The sequence below is a fragment of the Castor canadensis genome, chromosome 16, assembly GCF_047511655.1.
Source record: "Castor canadensis chromosome 16, mCasCan1.hap1v2, whole genome shotgun sequence".
Taxonomy (NCBI): Eukaryota; Metazoa; Chordata; class Mammalia; order Rodentia; family Castoridae; genus Castor; species Castor canadensis.
The window spans coordinates 21,237,734-21,260,261 of record NC_133401.1 but is presented as its reverse complement, the minus strand read 5'-3'; the positions used below and the strand labels follow the sequence as shown (position 1 = coordinate 21,260,261).

Below are 22,528 nucleotides of genomic sequence, written 5' to 3'. Positions count from 1 at the left end.
TTTACCAAAACGCAGGGGCTTTATTTGAGGTTTGGGCGAAAAATAATCTTGTGGAAGGTGGTAGACCAACGGATGAGGCAAAGAAGCGAAGTTTGTGTGGGGGCAGGAAGCTGGTGGGTGAAAGCCCCAGGTCCCTGGGGGCAGGCAGACACTGAGTCCCCAGGGGAGTGAGGACACTGTGGGCTTAAGGCCTGGGGCGAATTGGAGATGAAACAAGCTTTTACAGACCCAAGGGAAGTAAGTGTCCAAGACACCTGAAGGGGGCGCGGCCTAGCGGTATCGAGCGAGCCTGTCGTAGACGTGGTCCAGGTTTCTGCACAGGAATATCGAAAGCGTCATGAAGGCGAGCTATGGAGAAAGGAGACGCAATCAGAGATGGCAAAGGGGTGCCGGTGACCGGGGGCGATGAGGACCCCTGAGAGAGAAGTCGGATTGGGAGCCAGGGGAAAAAACTGAGGCTCCTAGAACTAAGGGAGTAGGTAGAATATGGGCGGGGTTCGAGAGCCCGAGGATGGCAGGCTGATGGGCAGTGATGCGGACGGGAACAGATGGGTAGGGGAAGTCCAGCTGCAATGGATGGGGAGTTGGGTGGAGGTGGGGTAGAGGTCGAGTCTGAGAAGGAGTTAAGGACAAAAGCAAGCCCAGGGTCGTTTATTCTAGAAGCTCATCTGTCTCTCCCTCTGCCTCGGCCTCCACTTCTGTGCTCCCGCTCCGCGTCTCAGGTTGCTCCTCATCTTGATTCCAAAGCATTCAGGGCCCCAAGGCCATGGGCAGTTTGCTCTGTGGGGCCTTGCCTCCCCAGTTCGGACACGCACCCGCCATTCCCCTGCTACCCCACGGGGTGCTGCTACGCCCGCTGCTACTGCTGAGCACGCCACAGCGACCGCCACTGCCATCAGCACTCAAGCCGGGCGTGGGGTTCGAACCGTCGGCGCCCGGCACTTGCTGCTCGGGTTTTCGGCGGAGCGCTTTGCACTGTAGTTGCAGGCTCAGCACCATCACACTCACCTGCAGGGAAGCGGGAGGACACTGCAGCCAATAACAGGAGGGTTTCCCTGCGTATGGCCAATCAGAGCTCAAAGAAGCTAGGTCTACGCCCCCTCCCTTCCCCAGGGGTAGCGGCCAAGGACCTAGAAGGGCGGGTGCTCAGTTACGCATGCGTTGTTCCCAGACAACCAAAGGACGCACGGTTAGGGGCGGAGCCATGTGTAGACAAGCCAATCGCGAGAGTGGGTGGGGCTAAATCACCTCGAGTAAACCGATGCCCAGACAAATGCCCACTATGGAGATGAGGTTGTTGTGCAGCCACTTCCGGAGACTCTGAGCGCAGCCCTTAGGGATGTAGAGAAGGATTAAAGGTAGCATTTCTGGGATTCACCCTCAAACCCAGGGTTTTCCTCAGCCTAGCCCTCACCTTGCTTTCAGGTACCAGGGCACTTTGTAGTACCCTTAGTACGGTGCATCTGCCACACCTCTTCCAAGTTTTACACCTCCCTAGATGGCATTGTTCCAGACCCCGCCCCTTTCAGTTGTGCAGTGCCCTCTCTTAGCCCCACCCTTTCCTCAGAGCCCCGCCCACTTCAATTACCGGCCGCGCATTCTGATACCACGCCCCTCATGCAGGTCCCAGGTCCTTTCCAGCGTTTGCTCCAATCCTCCCTACCTCGTGGTAGATGTGATCATTTGCAGGCACCACGCAGAGGTCGGCACTGTGCCTGGGCCGCGCCCGCGGTCCGAGCCGGCTGAGCTGGGAGAAGAAAACCTTATCGAAGGTTGCGGAGTCGTTGGCTGCCGACGAGTTATAGCAGGAGCAGGGCACACGATGCGCCTCCGACTCGTTGCCTCTAAGGATGAGTACTTGGAACCAGTCCTGCGGAGAGTGCCAACCGCAGCAGCGCAGCTGGGAGAAGAATCCGGGTCAGGAACCGGGACTAGAGTGATGCAAAATGATGTTGGGGGACTAGGAGATGAGTATGAGGCCATGCTGCGGAGCAGGGGGCTGAATGATGAGTGCGGGGCGGGGGAAAGTGAGCTGAGCTGGGGTCTCAATGGTGCTAGGGCTAGGGGACATTATAGGAAGTCGGGAGATAATACATGAAGCACTGGGGTGGCCTGGGTCTGGGAGAGGGGCATCACGCTTTGGACCTGAGATTGGGTGGGCGGTGCAGTTCTATCCCTGAGGATAAATTGATGGCATTTGCGGGGCGATGTGTTTAGGGAGTGCAGGCTCATCCGGGTGGGGTTCTGTGGCAGGTGGGGGCTTTTGGGATTGTGTCAGGGGCGGAGTCTTGAGGCAGAGGGTGGAGCCCGCCAGGGTGTAGGTACTGGGGAATTAGGTTATGCTGGGACCAGTTATCATCTGGGCACAGGGCCGCGAGGAGTATGGCGAGGATTGGAAGGTATTAGTAAGGTTGCGCTGGAGTGCTGGAGCTGGAGGTTTGGGACTACGACCCGGCAGAGGGTCTTTGAAGCAGTGGGCACAGCAGAGCCACACCAGAATACAGGAGTTAAAGGAATGGTAAACCAGGGTGGGGTGGGGACTCACGCACCTGGAACTGCGCATAGTCCCAACTCTCCTCCGCCGCTGTTTCCTCGGGGTTGCTGCGGTAGTTTCGGATGGTCTCCAGCACGAGGTCCTGCACCCTTCGCTCCAGCTGAGAGGCCAGGGGTGAGGCTGGGCTCGATCTCCCCGAAGCGCTCCAGCTTCTCCCAGGGGATTCAGCCCAAGGGGTCCATGTATGCGTCTTTGCCGCGGCTTCGGTTTCTCTGAATGACTAGCTATATCTATGTTCCTCAGAATCTCTGCACTGTTTCCGGGGGGTCACTAGTCTCTATCGCTTTTCTCCACTCTTTCTAGGAGCCATTAAGACTCCATCGCTTCTTTGGGGGTCCCCCTCCCCCTCCTTCCCTCCCTCCCTCATTTATACGCTCCCAATTTCTCTGTCTGGTCTAAGTCGTCTACCTGTCTTTGTTGCTGTATCCCGCCACCTCCTCCCTCGACCCCTCCCCTCCTCTTTGGGCAGCCAGGAATGGGGTGGTGTCTGGGCCCAGCTCACCCGGATCCGCTGAGTGGAGATGAGGATTCCCAGGGTTATCTGCGTGGCAAACAGGAGCAACAGCATCCCAAAATACTGGGGGCAGAGTAGAGAGGTTAGGCTGGTCCCTCCCCAGTCCATTTCTCAAGGGGGCAGAATAGGAGTCCTGGGATGGGGAGGGGTGGGCACTCACCAGGCCCAGAAGGCAGCGCAGCTCCCTGAGGGCTCCCACACAACCCAGGAGCGCCAGACCCATGGTGAGGATTCCTGAGATGGCCAGGATCTTGGACCAGGTCTGCAGGGGCACGAAGGACAAGCCTGGGAGCAGTGAGATGTAGTGAGCGTGGGCACAGTTGCAGACAGAGCCCACCCAAGGCAGTCACCCAGGTCAGGGGCCATTCTCTGGGTTCCCATTGTCCCTTTCTCTAAATCTACCTGGCTCTCTCTGGAACTCTGTCCTTGTCCCACCCTGAATCAGTCTCTCTCCTTGTGAGATTTTCTCCTCCTGTTTCTGGGCCTCTGTCCTCCCCTCTCTGGATCTCTGTCCCTCTCTTTTGCTCTCACTCTCTTTTACTGTCACTTGTTCTGGGACATTGGTTCCATCACTTAAATCTCCCTGAGGCCAAGGAAGTAATGATATCTATTTCCTAGTTTGTTTTGTTTTTTTTTTCCTTAGACAGATTCTCCTTCTGTTGCCCAGATTGGCCTTGAACCCCTGGGTTCAAGCAATCATCCTTCCTCAACCTTTGGGGTAGATGGGACTACAGGTTTGTACCACTGTGCTAGTCTAGCCCTAGGGATCCACCCAACCACCACCACCAATACTGGGGATGGAACACTGGGTCTTGCACCAGCGCTAGGCAAGCATTCTACCATTTGCATCCTTTTTTTGTTTCTTTGTTTGTGAGACAGGGTCTTGCCAATTCTTGAGCCTTCTCCCTCTCTAGTAGCTGAGATTACAGGCAGAGATCACTGTGCCCAGCCCTAGGACCGTTTTGAAGGACACATGGGAGCATGTGTTCAACCCATCCATCAACACAGGACAAACACTTACTAAATATGAGCTATTAGGGCTTTGCTGATTACTCCATTATTATTTTGCTTATTCTTATTATTCATATTATTCTGATCTTTTCCTCCTTGCTGGGTGACACTGTGCACCTCAAGAGAGAGGAAGGTTTGGGACTGGGGGCACAGCTCAAGCGGTAGAGTGCTTGCCTAGCAAGACAAAGCTTTGTGTTGAATCCCTAGTACTGCAAAAAAAAAAAAAAAAAAGATGGGGGGAGGGGAGAGGAAGGTTTGTGGGAGGGTTGATGAACATCAGCCCAAGGTCTTGATACAGGAAGTATGCTGGGAAGATGGCTCTCATTCTCAATGCTCTTATTATTATTGGTATTATTGTTGTTGGTACATACAACCCCGAGGACCAGAGGAAGTTACAGGCTTCAAGAGGCATAGCTACAGTGACGAGTAGTAGCCAGAGCCTAGGACATGCCTGGGGAGTTGGATACCATGGACCTCCCTGGGACAAGGAAGACCGCAGGAGATCACTTGGTGGGGGGGGCATCTGGGTCCTGGTCTGCTCTGGGAAGGCCCTCCCTGGCTGCCCAGCCCCCTCACCCACAAAGGACACGAAGCTGGTCCTGTCGATGAGTATCCAGATGCCGAAACAGAAGATCAGGCTGCCTAGGACCTGGGGATTGGGGGGAGAGGGAAGATGAAGAGTGGGTAAAGGCAGGTCTGAGGTCGGGGCTGCGGCAGGGGCTGGGGCTGGGGCTGGGATATGGGTAAGAAACTCACGAAGAAGAAGAGGTTGAAAACGAAGAGGAAGTACTTGATGAGGCTGAGGCAGCTCTCCTGGGCTGACATCTTCACCTAGAGGGGGAGCGACCAGCTCGAGGGACCAGACAGAAGAGGTGTTGGCAGTGGTGGGAGACAGGCAGAAAGACAGAGGCCCAGAAGGAGAGAGAGAGAGAGAGAGAGAGAGAGAGAGAGAGAGCAAGGCTGAGAGGAGACAGAAAGGAAGAACACAGAGAAAGAGGAAGTCCCAGGGTGGGGCCCCACCCCCTCCCTATTCGCGAGGTGACTGTTAATCCATCTCTGACCCTGTCTCCCTCACCTGCCCACTAGGACACACACCAGTACCTGACGAGCCTTGGAATTGGGGGGCACCAAGAACACAGTGGTTGGTTCCTCCCTGGTCTCCATGGCACAGGCTGGGGGATGCACAGGACTCTTTGAACTACTTGTACCTGCCTCTGGGCACCGGGACCCCAGGGGTGTCCCTGGACAGCAGCCGACCTCACAGACAACTCTGACCTCATGGCCTGCTAAGCTCTGCCATCTCTACATCCTGCTCTGTCTCCTTCCCTGTCTCTGGGCCTCTGTCCCCTTTTCTCTCCAGGTCTCTGTCCATCTCTTGATGTCTGTCTGTCTAGGTCTCTGTGTCTCTCTTTCTACCTCCTTCCCATCTCTGTCCCCTTTTCTCTGGTGTCTCTATCTCTGTTGCTCTATCTAGGTCTCTCTCCCCCTGTGTCTGGGTTTCTGTTCCCCTGTTTAGTTCTCTCACCTCTTTTCTATCTCTGCCCCCTTTTTCTCTGGATTTCTGTCTCCCTTTCTCTCTGTGTCTCTATCACCCTTTCTCTCTGGGTCTCTGTCCCCTTTCTCTGGTCTCTGTCCCTGTCTGTTTAGGACTCTGTTTCTCTCTCTCTTTGTCTCTGTCTCCCTATCTCTAGATCTCTGTTCCCCCTTTCTCTCTGAGTCCCTGTCCTCCTCTCCCTGGATCTCTGGTCCCCTCTCTGTGGGTCCCTGTCCCCTTCTGTGTTGATCATTGTCTTTCTCTGTCTGGGTCGCTGTCCTCCTGTTTCAGGGTCTCTGTCCTCCTCTCTCTCTGGGTCTCTGTCCCCCTCTCTGTGTGTGTCTGGTCTCTTCTCTCTGGATCCCTGTCCTTTCTGTATCCTCCCCTCCCCCCTTGTTTTTGCTTCTCTCCAGGGAGTTTGCATTCTGTTTTAACTAGGGTGCTCCCACGTGCTGGGGCCGGGGCTGGGCACCTGGGGGGAAGTGAAAGTGTACAGGCCGGAGGTGGGAAGGTCCCTGGCAATGGGGAGGGTGGCCAGGCTGTGCCAGCACACCCGGCAACTGCACCGGAAGCCAAGCCTTGGCAGTACTTCCTGCCTCTGTAGAGGGGCCTGAGGGGAGAAGGAAGGCCCCAGTGGAGCTAGGGGTTCAGGGAGTCTGATTGCTGGGTGCCCCCAGGAGCCTCTCTAGGCTCCCCAGATGTCCCCAGAGCCCCCCTACTCTTGACAAGTCCCTCACAGATTTCCTTACCCCACGGGTTTCTCCTCTGTGGAGTCATCCACCTAGAACCTGGGAAGGTGACTTCTGAGGACCAGCTACCTATCTTCTGAGAGTTGGAGCCAACTGACTTCTGGATGTCTCTTGAAACCCTCAACCTCTCCACATTCCATACAGAGATTAGGGATCTGCCCCAAAATTCTCTCCCTTGCCTGGTTTCCCCATGGGAGCCAGCCCCAGCATCTACCCAGTCACTGGGCCAAACCTCTAGGTCCCTCTCTCTGCCTCTTCCACACACCTGCCAGTCCCACAGCAAGATTCTTTCCCTCCCTCCCCCTCCTCTATGTCAGTGGTCCTGCCTGTCCTTGAGGTGCAGGCTGGTTCAGGACCCTTGTCCTTTCCCCTGGACCCTGACCTCAGACATCTCTGGGCTGTATTCTTTCCTTCCAGTCCATCCCCCACTAGCCCCACAGTGGACTTTTAAAAACACAGATTGGAATCACACAGTTTTATGTCTCAATCCCAGTGTTGACAGGACTCAGCACCCCCTCCTCCCTTAGCTCCTACTAAGAAGTTAGTACAAACTCCTCTGTCAAAATAAATTGCAAATTCATTTTCTCTTTCCTCTCATTTTCTCTCTCTCATAATGAAAGTGATAGTAAAGTTTATTAGGAAAGGAATATTCTTTCAGTAGACTGAAGACAGGTGGTCTTAGAAAGGGAGAGCAAGAACAACCCTTTTCTCTCTTCATTCAGGGCCTATTGTACAAAATAATGGATTTCATTATAACATTTTCATATGTGTATGCTATATACTGTGATCCTATTCACCCCCCATTGCTGTTTTTTGTCCCCCCTTTCCCCTCCCTCTGGCCCCCTTCCTCTTCCCAGATAGTCCCCCTTCTACTTTCATGTCTTTTTTTTTTTTTTGCAGTACTGGGGCTTGAACTCAGGGCTTTCACCTTGAGCCACTCCACCAGCCCTTTTTTGTGATGGGTATTTCCAAGATAGGGTCTCTCAAGCTTTTTGCCCAGGCTGGCCTCGAACCACAATCCTCCTGATCTCTGTCTCCTGAGTAGCTAGGATTACAGGCATGAGTCACAGTGCCCAGTAATATTTGTCTTTTTGAGTGTGGCTTCATTTAACATGATGATCTCTAGTGCCCTCCCTTTTCCTGCAAATGATATAATTTTGCTCTTTTTATGACTGAACAATATTTCAGTGTGTGGATATACTGCATTTTCTTTATTCATTATCCATTGACTCCAGCACTTGACTATTGTAAATTGTGCCACAATAAACTTGGGTGTGCACGTATCTCTAGTGTATGCTGACTTATATTCCTTTGGACATATGCCCAGGAATGGTATAGCAGGGTTACATGGTTGTAGTTCTGTTTTTATTCTTTTAAGGAGCCTCCATACTAATATCCATAGTATTCCCACCATCATTGTGTGTGTAAAAGGGTTCCTCCTCCATCCTCAGCAACATTTCTGTCTTTTTTTTGTGTGTGTGGTACTGGGGTTTGAACTCAGGACCTCACGCTTGCTAGGCAGGCACTCTTACCATTTGAGCCACTCTACTATCCCTTTTTTGTGATTTTTTTTTTTTTTGAGATGGGGTCTCATGCGTTATTTGCCCAGGACTGGCTTTGAACCTCGATCCTCCTGAGTAGCTAGGATTACACGTGTGAGCCACTGGTGCCTGGCTATAAACAGTTACTGACTTATTGATACTTATCCTGGTTCCTTGAACTCACAGATTTTCCTGCCACAGAGCCTTTGCACAGCTTTGGGGCCTGAGATATTCACATTCCACTTTTCACCTGTTTATCATCCTTTAAGCTTCAATTCCAATGTTACTTCTTCAGAGAACTCTTCCCCCTAAAGTAGATCTATGGCTGTCTTTTGTGTCATAGAATTTAAAAAACGATTTGTAATCGTGTAATTATTTTGGATTAATCACATATCTGTTTTCCCATTGTGTGAAGCCAAAAATGAGGGCAGTGGTGGAGTCTGTACTGCTGTCCACAGTTTTCCCAGCGCCTGATGCTGAAGAATTGAATGATTTCCATACACTGTGAAGAATTCTTACATCACCCAGAATGTTTCCTTTACATCTTCTGTTCAATCACAGTAATTTAAACCTGTGGTTCTTGAAGTGTGGACCAGGGACTACTGGGGCTTCATAAGACATTTTCAGGGGTCCATGAGATGAACATTTTTATAATAGTAGGATGTTATTTGTCTCTCTCCTTCTGTCTCTGATGGGACTGGAGTTTTAATTCAGGGCTTCACACCTGCAAAGCACTCTACCTCTTGAGCTACACCCCCAGTTCTCATTTTCTCTTGAATGTATAGAGCTATTTTCCAGAAGCTAGAGGACACGAACGACTTACTTTGACAATCTCAGTGCAGAAGCAACTATGGGAATCCAACAGTCTTCTATTCAAAAGATTTGCAAAAATGTAAACCAATATCATGCATCTCACTGAATTTTCTTTTGGTGTGGAAATTATAATTATTCTTATAAAAGTGTTATTTATGTTAAGCCGAATGGATTTTTTGTTTTTGTTTTTTATTGCAGGGTCTCACTATATAGCTAAGGCCAGCCTGGAACTTGTGATTCTCTTGCCTCAGCCTCCCCAGTGCTGGGATTGTTGGTTCATAATGCTGTTTTTTTTTTTGTGGGACTGAGGTTTGAACTCAGGGCTTCACACTTGCAAAGCAGACATGCTACCTCTTGAGTCACAACTGCAGTCCATTTTGCTCTGATTATTTTGGAGATGGGGGTCTTGTGAACTATTTGCCTAGGCTGCCCTCGAACCTCCATCCTAGATCCTCCCAATCTCAGCTAGGATTACAGACATGAGCCACTGGTGCCAGGATCATAATGGATTGTTAAATGACAATAACTCTTAAGAATTCCCCATGTTGATAGATATTATACATAACCACACTATCCACATAGCCAACTCCTATGATTGGGGTCCCTGAAATGCAAATGTGAGTCAGAGACCAAAAAGTTCGAAAACGGCTGATCAGTGTTAACCTGCTTGAGATTTTAATTCTCTGCCACCCCAGTAGATTTCTCTGTTTTAAGGCAAGACCTTTGTTTGCCTCGTGGGATGCATTTGAAGGTGTGGCTACTGGTAGGGCAACTCTGGGTGTCAATGGCATGAAGTCTGGGAGCAAGGAACGAACAAGTGGATGAAGACTCCCACCTCATCCCCACTTTCTCCTTACTTGGTAGCTTGAAAGCAAAGCGTAGGGGTCAGATAGTTGCGGAGGACATGCGGCGCATGCGCAGTCAGAGTGTGTGCGTATGGGGATCGCAGGAGGGCGGGAAGGGCGGGGCGGCCAATTCATTCGCCACCTCAGTAGGGGGTGCGCGAGGAGAGCATCAACGCATGCGCAGACAAACGGCGGGAAAGGCTGCGTGCGAGCGCAAGGAACGTCGCGGGAGCGGTTCAGGCGAGGTCCGATGGGGCCTGAGCAGGTTGCTAGGTTTCTCAGAGGAATCTTTCTCACTCTTTTTTTTTTTTAACCTGACTGAGTGGACCGAAGAGCCGTGTGGGGATTTCAAGGTCAGGTGAAGGTTACTTGGCCTCGGGGACCTTGAAGTTCACAGATGTGGGTGTGAGAGGTGGGGCGCCATTCTCGAGGCTGAGGGTCGTTGCATTCCCCCAGGGGTAACAGGCTGCCAGGCGGCATCCTGACGTGTAGTCGGGGTGTCCACGGGTCCCTCTCCCCCCTCCCCTAAAGCCCTGAAACCCACCTGCAGCCTCTGTGGCTCCCCTGATGGGAGTGGGAGCCAGCCCCTTGCCACCAGACCTTGGGGGAAGACCACCGTGACCAGTGCGCACACGGGGGCCACAGCCCCCTTTTCCTTTTTGGAGATAAAAAGGGGAACAGCTGTTTACGGAGACCCCTGAACACTCCCTAGGTGACCTGGGACATGGGCTGTGAGGAGCTGCTTCCCTGGGGCTACTGTTGGAGGTCCAAGGGTATCAGAAGTGGCCGCTTGGCCAAAACCGAGGGGTCCAATTGACCAGTGTTCCAGAAAATTCGTTTTAACTATTCTTGAAAGTTTTCAACAAAGACGAGTTTATTTATTTTTTTTTTACTTGCATAACTTTACTTTTTTTTTTTTTAGTGGAATATAGAGTCATTCAATGTTAACATGAATTTTTTAAAGAGTCAGAATTTTCCTTTTTTTTTGAGGTTTCTTCCACTTCAGTTGCTGGTGAAATACCTAGTAGTAGTGAAGATTTGTGCTTCTTAGGTAAACTGACAACTTGCAGAACTTTTGTACACATTGAATATTTCTTCTGTTTCTTTTCATTTCCTGCTTTCATCCCACGTCTGTCCCAAACGACAAAGAAAGTAAGTGGGGCACTGGTGGCCTACAGTTATAGCCCCAGCTACTCAAGAAGTGGAAGTAGGAGGATCTTAAGTTCATGGCCAGCCTGGACAAAAGTTATTGAGTCCATTATCTCAAAAACACAATATAGCCAAGTGCCAGTGCTGAAATCCTAGCTACTCAGGAAGCAGAGATCAGGAGGATGATGGTTCAAATCCAACCCTGGCAAATAGTTTGCAAGACCCTATCTTGAAAAAAACCCATCACAAAAAGTGCTGGTGGAGTAGCTCAAGGTGTAGGCCCTGAGTTCAAACCTTGGTATGGGAAAAAAAAGAAAAGTAAAACCCAAGCAAAAGAAGTAAGGATGGATTTCTTGTTTGATTTTGTGTTGACAATCTAAGGCTCTTGGTTACTGTTTTTTATTTTTAATCTTTATGTCATCATTTTTCTTCCAGGCATTTCTACTAATTCATTCTCTAGGTATTTCATTTTATTTTCTTCATATTTTATATTTAATATTTTAAATTGTGAAATAAAATACATATCCAGAAAAGTGCATAGAAGTTTTAATGACTATAAACCTTATATCTTGCATATTAGCCTATTTTCTGCTACTGTAACAAAATAACTTAATGGAGTGGTGAACACTGTACTCATATATGGAATTATCACAAAGAAATCCCCTCATACTATTAAAGTATGGTAATTGTAAAACAAAATACGTGGTGCTTATAGAGAAAAGAGGTTTAGCGGACCTGGTAGGACACATCTTTAATCCCAGCTGTAGGAGGATTGAGGTTTGAGGTCAGCCTGGGTAAAAAACAAGCTGGGCAGGGTGGTGCATGCCTGTGGTTCCAGCTACTCAGGAGGCAGAGGTAAAGACAGACAGACAGATACTGATTTATTTTGCCCACAGTATTGGAGTCCAACAGTGTGGTACCAGCGTCTGCTTACCTCTGGTTGACAGCATGGTGGATGGCATCATAGTGGAAATGGGTGTGAGATAGAGAGATCGCATGGCAAAACCAGACGCCAGAATGACTCAGGGGGCAAGCCTGCTCTCCTATAACAACTTACTCTTGAGAAAACTCACTTCGTAGGACCAGCATTGATCCTTTCTGAGAGTCACGGCCCTAGTGATTTAATTACTTTTTGCTGTTGTGGTGGTTCTGGAAAACAAACTTAGGGCCTTGGGTGTCCATACCCTGCCAGCTCCTGATCTAATTCCATTTCAGTAGGCCTCACCTCTTTTTTTTTTTTTTTTTTTTTGGTGCAACTGTTTTGAACTCAGGGCTTTGCGCTTGCAAAGCAGGCACCCTACCACTTGAGTCACACTTCAGTCCATTTTGCTCTGGTTATTTTGGAAATGGGGGTCTTGCAAACTATTTGCCTGGGCTGGCCTTGAACCTTGATCCTCTTGAGCTCAACCTGCCAAGTAATTAGGATTATAGTTAGTGCCTGACTAGGCCCCACTTGCTTTTTCTTTCTTTGGTGGTACTGGAGTTTGAACTCAGGGCCTCACACTTGTTAGGCAGTGCTCTACCACTTGAGCCACTCCACCTGCCCTTTTTTGTGTTGGAGACAGAGTCTTGGGAACTATTTGCCAGGGGATCCTCCTGATCTCTGTGTCCTGAGTAGCTAGGATTGCAGGTATGAGCCACAGGAACCTGGCAGGCCCCACCTCTTAAAGGCAAGCTTCCAACCGGTGATCCCTCTGGGGACAAAAGGGTCTAAAATGTAGAACAGCATAACTTCTAACCCAGTCAAGAAACAGAACATTACCATGATTCTAGAAGAGCTTTCATCCACAATTGGTACCCCTTCTTTATAGAGGTAACTCCTAGTCTGACTTTTGTGATAATTTCCTTGGTTTTCTTTATACTTTTACCATATATATAGGAATCCCTAAACTATATAGTAGGTTTTTTTTTTTTTTTTTTTTTTTTTTGTGCAGTAGTGGGGTTGAACTCCAGACCTTGCACTTGCTAGGCATGCACTATAACAAATGAGTCACTCCACCAGCCCTGTCTGAAATATTTTACCTCATGTTTCTTTGGATCAACATTGTGAAATCAACTTTATCTAATGTAGCTATAGTTCCTTAATTTTATTTACATGTGTCTAGTATTCCTTTGTTTGGACTATCCTGTAATTTATTCCCTGTGAATGGACATTTGTGTTTTTCAACTTCATGACAATTATGAAAAATGCTGTGAAAGCATTCTTATGAAGTAAAACAATATAGTTGGTGAAGAGCTCTGTGTATGAACTCAAACTAAAACTCAGACTTTCTCACTTGTAAGTATTATAATGTTGGGAAAGTTGTGTAACGTTTTTGTGTTTCAATTTTTCACTTTTGAAAACGGAGATAAAAGTACCTATTTCATAGGGTTGTTGTGTTTAAAAGTAAAGTTTAGAACACTGCCTGACGTTAAGTAAGCACACCATGCTAGTTATCATTATTGTTACAATTACTATACTCTGTCTAGTGAAAGTTTAGCTAGACAATACACCTAAGCAGTGGAAATTGTTGGGTGATAGGGTATATGTATATTCAACTTTATCACTAACTTGTTCTCCAAAGTGGTTATTAAAATTTATATAACTATTTATTGAAGATGAGACTTTCTGGTTCCTCTGCATATCATTGACACATATTTCTAGACTTTTCCATTTTAGTCTGGTGATTGTGCAAAATTGTGATTTTAACTGCCTTCACTGACTATGAGATTGAGTACTTGTGGAGTGACTTTTAAATCTCTTGGGGTCCCCCTCCTCTTTTAATTTCAGGCTTATCTCAAAGTTGAGATTCTCCTGCCTCTGCCTTCCAAGTGATGGGATTATAGGCCTGTGCCACTATGCCCAGCTCTTGCCCATTTTTATACTTGTCATTTTCTTACTGATTTGTAGGTGTTCTTTATATCTTTTTATCATTCAGGTAAAAACACACATTATAAAATTTAACCTTCTATTTTAAATATACAGTTTGGTTAAATACATACATAACATTGTCCATCCAACATCACCATGCATCTCCAGAACTCTAGTCATCTTGTGAAACTGAAACTGTATGTATACCTACTAAATGATTAACTCCTCATTCCCCACTCCTCTCAGCCCTGGTGGCCACCATTCTATTTTCTGCCTCTGCAATGAACTCAAGCTTCATGAATATATATATATATGTCAGATTTCCTTCCTTTTTAAGGCTGAATAATATTCCATTTTATTTATACACTACAGTTTGTGTAGTTTTCCATCCATTGACACTTAGGTTGCTTTCATGTTTCACTTACTGTGAATAATGCTGCTATGATCATGGGTGTACACATATCTCAGGACCCTGCTTTCAGTTTTTCTGGGTTTATACCCAGAAGTGAAGTTGCTGGGTCATATGGTAATTCTGTTTTTAATTTTTGAAGAACTGCCATAGTGTTTTCCACAGCAGCTGCACCATTTTACTTTGCACTTCATAGTGCACACGGATGTTAATTTCTTTACATCCTTGCCAATACTTGTAATTTTCTGTCTTTTGTAATTAGCATACATTAATAGTACAGGGAGTTTCATTGTGATAGTTCCATAAATGTGTATCTTGAACAACTTCACCCCTGTGTTATATTCCCTTAGTCCTCTTCTTTGCCCCCTTTTCAAGCAGTATTTGGTGGATTTCATTTCATTATACCATCTTCATATATATGAAATCCCCTCACAACTTTCTGGTTTTTGACAGTCACCCTAATGAATGTGAGGTGGCCTCATTGTAATTTTGATTTACATTTCCTTCATGATTAGTGATGTTGAACATCATTTTATGTGTGTATTTTCCTTGAAGAAATGTCTATTCAAATCTTTTGCCCATTTTTGAACTGGATTCTTTTGTTATTGAGTTTTAGGATTTATTTATATATTTCAGATGTTGATCCCTTATCAGATGTATTATTTGTAAATATTTTCTCTCATTTTGTGTGTTGCCTTTCTACTGTGTATTTTTTGTATGTTGGGGATCGAGCCAGGACTTTTCCCATGCTCAGTTTGTACTCTACCCTGAGCTGTGCATAACTCTGGCCTCTTTTTCTGTTAATAATGTCTTTGGATAGATATTAAAAACATTCTCATAAACTCAAGTTTGTCTGCTTTTTTCTTTTTCTTATCTGTACATTTGAGGTCATGTCCAAGAAATTTAATATCATGAAACTCTTTTTGAGGTACTGGGGTTTGAACTCAGGGATTTGTGCTTGCCAGATTAGTGCTCTACCACTTGAGCCACACCCAAAGCCCTGTCATGAACCTTTGTCCTTTGTCTTATTATAGTAAGAATTTTATAGTTTTGAGTTTTACATTAGGCCTTAGATCCATTTTTACTTAATTTTTGTCTATCATGTTACTTAAGGGTCCAGCTTCTTTATTTTTCATGTATATACAGAATTCCCAGCACCATTTGTTGAAAAGATTGTGGCTTCCCCATTGAATGATGTTCCCTTGACAAAAATCATTTGACCATATATTATTTCTGGACACCCTAATTCTATTCTCTTGGTCTGTGTGTCTGTCTTTATGCTAGTGCCACACTTGCTTTGTCATACATTTTGAAATCAGGAAGCCTGAGTAATGCAATGTTTTTCTTCTTTTTTCAAGATTGTTTTATTACTTGGGAGTCTCTTGAGATTTCATATGAATTTTAAAATGGGGTTTTCTATTTTTGAAGAAAATTGGAACTTTGTTAGGGATTGCATCAAGTCTGTAAATCACTTTGTGTAACATTGACATCTTAAGAGCATTAAGTCTTTCAAATCATGTACATAGGATACATTTTTTAATCTATATATCTAATCTATCTATCCAACCATTGTGGGGATTGAAACCAGGGCCTCATACTTGCTAAGCAAACGTAAGCTATGCCCCCATGTCTTTTGTTTTTATTTTGTTCTTGAGATAGGGTCTTGCTTACCTTTGAATTCTTGATCCTCTTTCCTCTGTCTCCTGAGTAGCTGCAATTACAGACATGTACTACCATACCTGGTAGTAGCACTGTATGTTTTTATTGTATTGTTTCATCTGCTTATTTGTTTGTTTTTTGGTGGTACTGGGGTTTGAACTCACTTCCAATCCTCTTCCATCTTTTTGATTCAATTAATTCTTGTGTTTTAGTATGTGTAATGCTACTGCAAATGAAATTATTTTCATAATTTTCTTTTTGAATTGTTCATAAGGGCACATGAATTTTGTGCATTGCTTTGTATCCTGCTACTTTGCTTAATTCATATATTAGGTCTGACAGTTGTGGAATTTTCAGGTTTCCTACATACAAGGTTATATCATCTGTGAAAAGATAATTTTATTTTCCCTTTCTGGCTTAGATTACTTTTATTTCTTTTGATTGGCCAATTTTTTTTTACAGTACTGGGGTTTGAACTCAGGGCCTACACCTTGAGCCACTCCACCAGCCTTTTTTGTGAAAGGTTTTTTCGAGATAGGGTCTCGGAGTATTTTCCTTGGGTTGGCTTTGAATCAAGGTCCTCCTGATCACTGCTTCCTGAGTAGCTAGGATTTTGGATGTAAGCCACCGGCTGCTTGGCCAATTTTTTGGGGTAGAATTTTTAGTACTATGTTGAATAAAAATGATAGCTCGTATCTGATCTTCAAGGAAAAACTTTCAGTCTTTAACTATTTAGTGTGATTTTTGTTGTGGGTTTTTCATATCTGGCTTTTTTGGCATGTTGAGGCATTTTGCTTTTATTTCTACTTTATTGAGGTTTTAATAATTAAACGATGTTTAATTTTGTCAAATACTTCTGCGTCAGTTTAGACAGTCTTGTTTTTTCCTTCATTCTGTGACATATTGACATATTACATTTATTGATCTTTCATGTTGAATCATCCTCACATTCACTTGGTCATGATTATTATTTATTTTGCTATTTTTTGGTGGGATTAGGGATGATGTAGGATCCTTTTAGTATGCCTCTGGGCTTGGTTTGGTAGTATTTTGTTGAGGATTTTTACATCAATATTAATAAGGTGTATTGATCTGTAGTTTTACTGTAGTGTCTTTGGATTTTATTTTGGAGTAATTTTAGTTTTACATAAAACTTGCAAAAATAGTTCAGTGCTCTCATATAACCCATCACCCATTTTCTTTCCCTTAATGTTACCTCACATTACATGGTATATTTGTCAAATCTGAAAAAGCAATAATGGTACATTACTGTTACCTAAACTCCAGACTTTTCACTGGTTTTTCCATACATGTCCTTCTTCTGTTCCAGAAGCTAATCTCAGATCCTGTATCACATTTAGTCTTCCCTGTTCTACTCTGTACATTTCTGTCTTTCCTTGTTTTCCATAAACTTGATAGTTTTAGGGTTTCTGATCAGATAGCTTTAGGATGTCCCTATGTGTTAGTTGATTTCCCATTGCCTTGACAAAATGCTTAAAGCTGGGAACTTCTATAGAAAAGAGGCTTATTTAGTTCACTTTCAGAGGTGAAAGTCCAAGATTGGGCTGCCGCATTTCTTTGGCTTCTGGTGGGACCTATGGTGGATGGCATCATGGTGGGAGTGCATGTGAGACAGGAAGCCAGACAGAGTCTAAGCAGGGGCCAGTCTTGGTCCTTTATAACACCCCTTTCATGAGAACTAACCAGGGTCCCATGAAAGCTACCTTAAAGTCTTCTGAGGGTGATGCCTCAAATAACCTAATTACCTTGCTCTAGGCTCTGTCTCTTAACAGCTCCACCACTTCCCACATCTCCACACTAGGGAGCAAGCTGCCAACACATGAATCTTTGGGGGACATTCTTAAACTGATTGAAACTCCAGCACCTTTTGTTTGAGTTTGTCTGATGTTTTCTCATGATTAGACTGGAATAAAGGTTTAAAAAATACCACAGAATTGAAGTACCCTTCTTAGCATATCATGTTAGAGAGCACACAATATCCACATGACATCACTAGTCATGTTAACCTCCATCACTTGTTAGCTTCCCAGGAATTTTCTCCCTTTCATACTTCTCAGGCTTTTAAGCTTTATCATGTGATGATTACAACTGGTGAGGTTTTTTTTTTGTTGTTGTTTTGTTTTTTGGTGGAACTAGGGTTTGACTCAGGGCTTCATGCTTATAAAGCAAGGTGCTCTACTGCTTGAGCCACATCTTCAGTCCATTTTTTGCTCTAGTTAGTTTGGAGATGGGGTCTTGCAAACTGTTTGTCTGGGCTGGCCTTGAGCTGTGCTCTTCCTGATCTTAGCCTCCCAAGAGGCTAGGATTACAGGAGGGGGTCACTAATGCCAGCTTACAACTGATGTTTAATGCAACTCTTGGCTAGGTGATAGGAAGAGGCTGGATCTAGGAAGGCCAGTTATATAGCTATGGTTATTGCAGTAGTTTAAGTGGTATTGGCATTAAAGAGTGGAGCTATTCAAACATTTTTGGCTAATTCAGTGGCTTATAGTTTTTAAAAGAAATAAGGAAAATCAAAACTGCAATGAGGGCTGCGTAGCAAGGGCAAGGCCCTGAGTTCAAACCCCAGTACCACCAACACTAAAACAACAAAAAAAACCCCAAACTGCAGTGAGATACCACTTCTCATTCATTAAAATGATTGTAATCAAGATGTTAAAATTTTGTTGAGAATATGAAGAAACTGGACGTTTCATGTATTGCTGTGGGAAGTTAAAATGATGTAGTCACTTTGGAAAACAATTTGGTAGTTCCTTAAAAATTTAAACATACTTGCTATTTAATTCCACAGTTCCACTTCTAGGTATCTACATGAGAGAAATGAAGGCACAAAAACTTATGTAGAATATTCTTAAATAGCATTATTCCTTATAACAAATTTTTTGGAAACTACCAAAATATGCAACAACTGATAAATGGATAACCAGAATATAGTTGATTCATACAATGGGATATTATCTGGTCATAAAAATGAACAAACTTTGAAAACAGTATGCTAAGTGAAAGGAGGTAGTCCCAAAAGATCCTACATTATGGTTCAGTGTATATGAAATGTCCATAATAGGCAAATCTACTGAGACAGAAAGTAATTAATTAGTGGTTGCTTAGAACTGGAGGGAGTTCGTTATGGTAGTGGTAGTGGTAATGCATGGATTGGGCCACAATAGGTCAAAGGAAGTTTCCTGGGGTTGGGGGAGGGAGGCACATGGAAAAGTTCTTAGTTGAGGCGATGGTTGTACAATTCTGTGACATTACTAAAAGCTGTTATATTTTTTTTTTGGTTGTACTAGGGTTTGAACTCAGGGCTTCACACTTGCTGGGCAGATGGTCTAGCACTTGAGCCATCCTACCAACACTAAAAACTATTTAATTATACACTTGAATTAGGTAAATTGTGTGAGGTGAATAATATTAATACAAAAATCAGGAAACATACGGTAGAAGACTATGCTCATTCAAACTACATTTGTCCAAATTGAAATGCCAGTAGGACATTAGGTAAGTATACATATTGAACAGCTCGGAAGCTAGAGATATGACACTGTAGCTCATTAGCATAAAGGATTCATTCAACAAAGGATACATTATCCATTTCATCTAATTTACTAAATCTCGTAGCCCAAGGGAGGGTTTTTTAATTTTTCTTTTTGAGATGGGGTCCAGCCATGTCACTCAGGTGGGTTGTGAGCTCAGAATCCTCAAAGAAAGGTCCTAAGTGTGACACCAAGTGCTGAGAGGTTACCACAGTGGAGCATGGTGTTACTGAGACGGGCTGATGTCTTTTCTACATTTCAGTTATAACTGTTTTCACTTTCTGTAATAAAATGCTTTACCATAAGTGGTTATAGTAAAGCCACTTAAGTAATTCGAAGAGTGTTTGAGGATGATGAGCATCGAAATTTTAGATTCATTGCTTGGAAATTAATCTCCCTAATGCTGTAGAGGCACAGTTTGTCTCAGGGAGAGGCTCTTCAACCCGTTGACTTTCTCTTTGGAGTGGTTTATGTGTTTGCAACCCCTAACAGCTTCTGGAAGTCACTAGTTCTCTGGGACAAAAGATTTTTTTTGCCTTTATTGTTGTGCTGGATGGGGGTACATTGTGGCATTTACAAAGGTTCTTACAGTGCATAAAATACATCATACTTGAATTCACCCCCCACCCACTCTCTTTTATTCCCCTCCCCCCGGAGAGAAGATTTTTGAAGAGGATTGCTTTCATTTCTTCTGCAACTTGCTTGGAAAAATCAATTTAATTCCTGAGACACTGGATTACTTTATCAGGCAGGAGAAAAGTGAATTGCCTATTTTGTACATGTAGCCTAAGTTTCCTCATTTTTGGCATGAGGATGCAACCTATTTTCCAGAAACAATGCAGATATCTCTAAGCTTTTTAATACTTTAGAATCATTTTTTTCCTTGGGCTAGGGGAGATTGTGGGTAAGTTTGGACATAATTGTTCATGTGGCCCTCTATCTATCCTAGAAGATAGTTTCTTTGGTGGTGAATGGTGGGAGTGCTCAGAGCTTTCAAACTAAATTTTTTGACATAATTTCAGACTTAGAGTTTTAATTTTGTACTTATAATATGCCCATCTTTCTTTGTCTTCATAACTTTGACATTTTTAATGAGTACAAGCCAGTTATTTTTATAGAGTGTCCCTGAGTTTAGATTATCTGATATTTCCTCATGGTCATATTCTGGTTGTACATTTTTGGCAAAACCACTACAGAAATGGTATTGTGCTCTTAATGAATCATATCAGGAGGCACATGATATCAGTTGACTTATCACTTGGGTAAGGTAGTGAAATAAAACTGTGAAGATACTATTTTTTCTGGTTTTGGGGCAGAGGATCTTACTTTACAGAGGATTCAGTGATACTGTGCAATTATCCTGTCTCTGTCACCATCTTGTGTTAGCAGTCATTCATGATTCTTGCTTGAACTAATAATTACTGTGGTATTTTCCAAACAATGATTTTTTTTTAGAAAGAGTATTTTGCTTATCTGATTGACACATAAAAATCTATATATATTTAATGTGTATAACTCAGTGAGCTTGAAATAAATAAGTTTTCTAATTTCATCATTCTTTGTACATTAGTTTACTTTCTACTCAAGGAATAGGTTTCCTTTCCCTTATTTGTGCTACTATGGAATTATTTATTTGTGTGTTTGTTTATTTAGCAATGCTAGGAATGGAACCCAGGGGCTTGCACATGCTAGGCAGGCCCTCTACCAGTGCCCTCCATCCTCAGCCGTGACTCATTCAATTTTTCAATATTGAACTCAGGCCCTCACACTTGCTAGGCAGATGCTCTACCACTTGAGCCACACTCTCTGTCCAACATGCATTCTTATTCGGCTGATGGGAGCTAGTTTTGTTTTTTTGGGCAGTACTGGGGTTTGAACTGAGGGCCTCATTCTTGCTAGGCAGGCACTCTGTCATATGAGCCACTCTGCCAGCCCTGTTTGGTATTGAGTATTTTTGAGATAGGGTCTCATTGAACTATTTCCCCAGGCTGGCTTTGAACTTTGATCCTCCGAATCTCTGCCTCCTAAATAAATAGGATTGCAGGTGTGAGCCAACAGCTCCTGGCTGATAGGAGCTACTTCAGTCTGATTTCTGTGTCCAATATCATTTTTATCTTACAAATATATATAAAATAAAATATATATTATCTATCTGTATATAGTTGTTGAGGTCTCACTATGTAGTCCAGGTTAGCCTTGAACTCACAAATTTTATGCCTCAGCTGGGATTACAGGCATGAACTACCACACCTGGCTGTATTTTTCTTTTCTTTTTTTTTTGAAACAGGGTTTCATACCCCAGGCTGGCAGAACTCCCTATGTAGTCCAGGCTGGCCTGGAAATCAGAATCTTCCTGTCTCAGTCTCCCAAGTGCTGGGATTACATGCATGAATCACAATGCCTAATTTACGTTTTTCTTGATTCTAAGATAGTACTTTTTTTTTTTTTTTTTTTTTTGCAGTACTGGGGTTTGAACTCAGGGCTACATCTTGAACCACTTCACCAGACCCCCTTTTTGTGATTTTTTTTTTTTTTTGAGATAGGGCCTTGCAAACTATTTGCCCAGGAATGGCTTCAAAATTTGATCCTCCTGATCTCAGCCTCCTAAGTAGCTAGAATTGCAAGCTTGAGCCACTGGTGCCGTGCAAGTAATACACTTTTTTTTTGTCATCAGTTTGTAAAACTGTGAAAACAGAGAGAAGGTTATAAACGCACCAACATTCCTTTCCTGTTTTGTATATTGATATGCTTTCCCATCAGCCTTTTCTTTTGTTAAATATTTAAGTGTAGTGGAGACAGAGCCAAAGATACTTACATCGTAGTTTTGTGTTTCTAACCTATCACTGAATTATAAGCATTTTCCTGCACTCTCTGGAAACAGTGTGTCTCACAGCTTATTATCGAGATGACCCAAGTGTGCCAAAGTTGCCTACAGGCCTACCTGCAGCCTCTGCTATTGTATAGCATGCTCCTTCTCTTTTGGAAAAAAACAAAACAAAACCCTTCAGTTTTCTTTTACTCTTTCTCTCTATCACAACTGTATTTTTTCCTTTTCTTTTTCAGCCCAGTAGTTGCCAGTTCTCTCATAGAGCATTTGAAGAGCCAACAAAAGGTCAGAGTGTCGGGATCACAGCAAGCAGAGAGTAAAGTGGCTCCAGATATGAGGTGCAGCACTATCCTCTGGTTGGGGGTAGATTGGGGTAAAGATGACAATGTGTTAATGAATAGTCAGTATATAATTACATCAGGAGATGAGAAAGGCTATGAAGAATAATGGAAGTGGGAGGAGAGAGTAGTGGGCAGGTGGCTGCTGTTTAAAATAGGTAGACAGGGAAGTAATCTCTG

At 44.3% G+C, this 22,528-nt stretch overlaps 2 protein-coding genes across 4 annotated transcripts in view; one reads left to right on the top strand and one right to left on the bottom strand.

The window, feature by feature from the left end:
* Positions 1–207: 207 nt before the first annotated feature.
* On the bottom strand, positions 208–5,090 carry Cd37 (CD37 molecule). 3 transcript variants are annotated; one of them, XM_020159951.2, is made up of 8 exons: positions 4,836–5,083; positions 4,656–4,728; positions 3,229–3,353; positions 3,057–3,131; positions 2,550–2,654; positions 1,664–1,900; positions 1,249–1,332; positions 208–348 (listed from the first exon to the last, which is right to left on the bottom strand). In XM_020159951.2, exons 1-8 carry the CDS (start codon positions 4,902–4,904, stop codon positions 271–273), a joined length of 846 nt encoding a protein of 281 aa, XP_020015540.1. In that variant the 5' UTR covers positions 4,905–5,083; the 3' UTR covers positions 208–270. The 3 variants fall into 3 exon arrangements, with proteins under 3 accessions (XP_020015540.1, XP_020015539.1, XP_073914039.1); XM_020159950.2 differs by lacking the exon at positions 208–348 and adding an exon at positions 636–1,008 and having other exon boundaries at positions 4,836–5,090; XM_074057938.1 differs by lacking the exons at positions 208–348; positions 4,836–5,083 and adding an exon at positions 636–1,008 and having other exon boundaries at positions 4,660–4,722.
* Positions 1,781–22,528, top strand: part of LOC109683877 (orphan sodium- and chloride-dependent neurotransmitter transporter NTT5) — an 87,075-nt gene continuing 66,327 nt past the window's right edge. The window contains 1 exon segment of the mRNA XM_074057945.1: positions 1,781–1,917. Coding sequence (XP_073914046.1) covers positions 1,851–1,917 — 67 coding nt within the window. The 5' untranslated portion in view covers positions 1,781–1,850.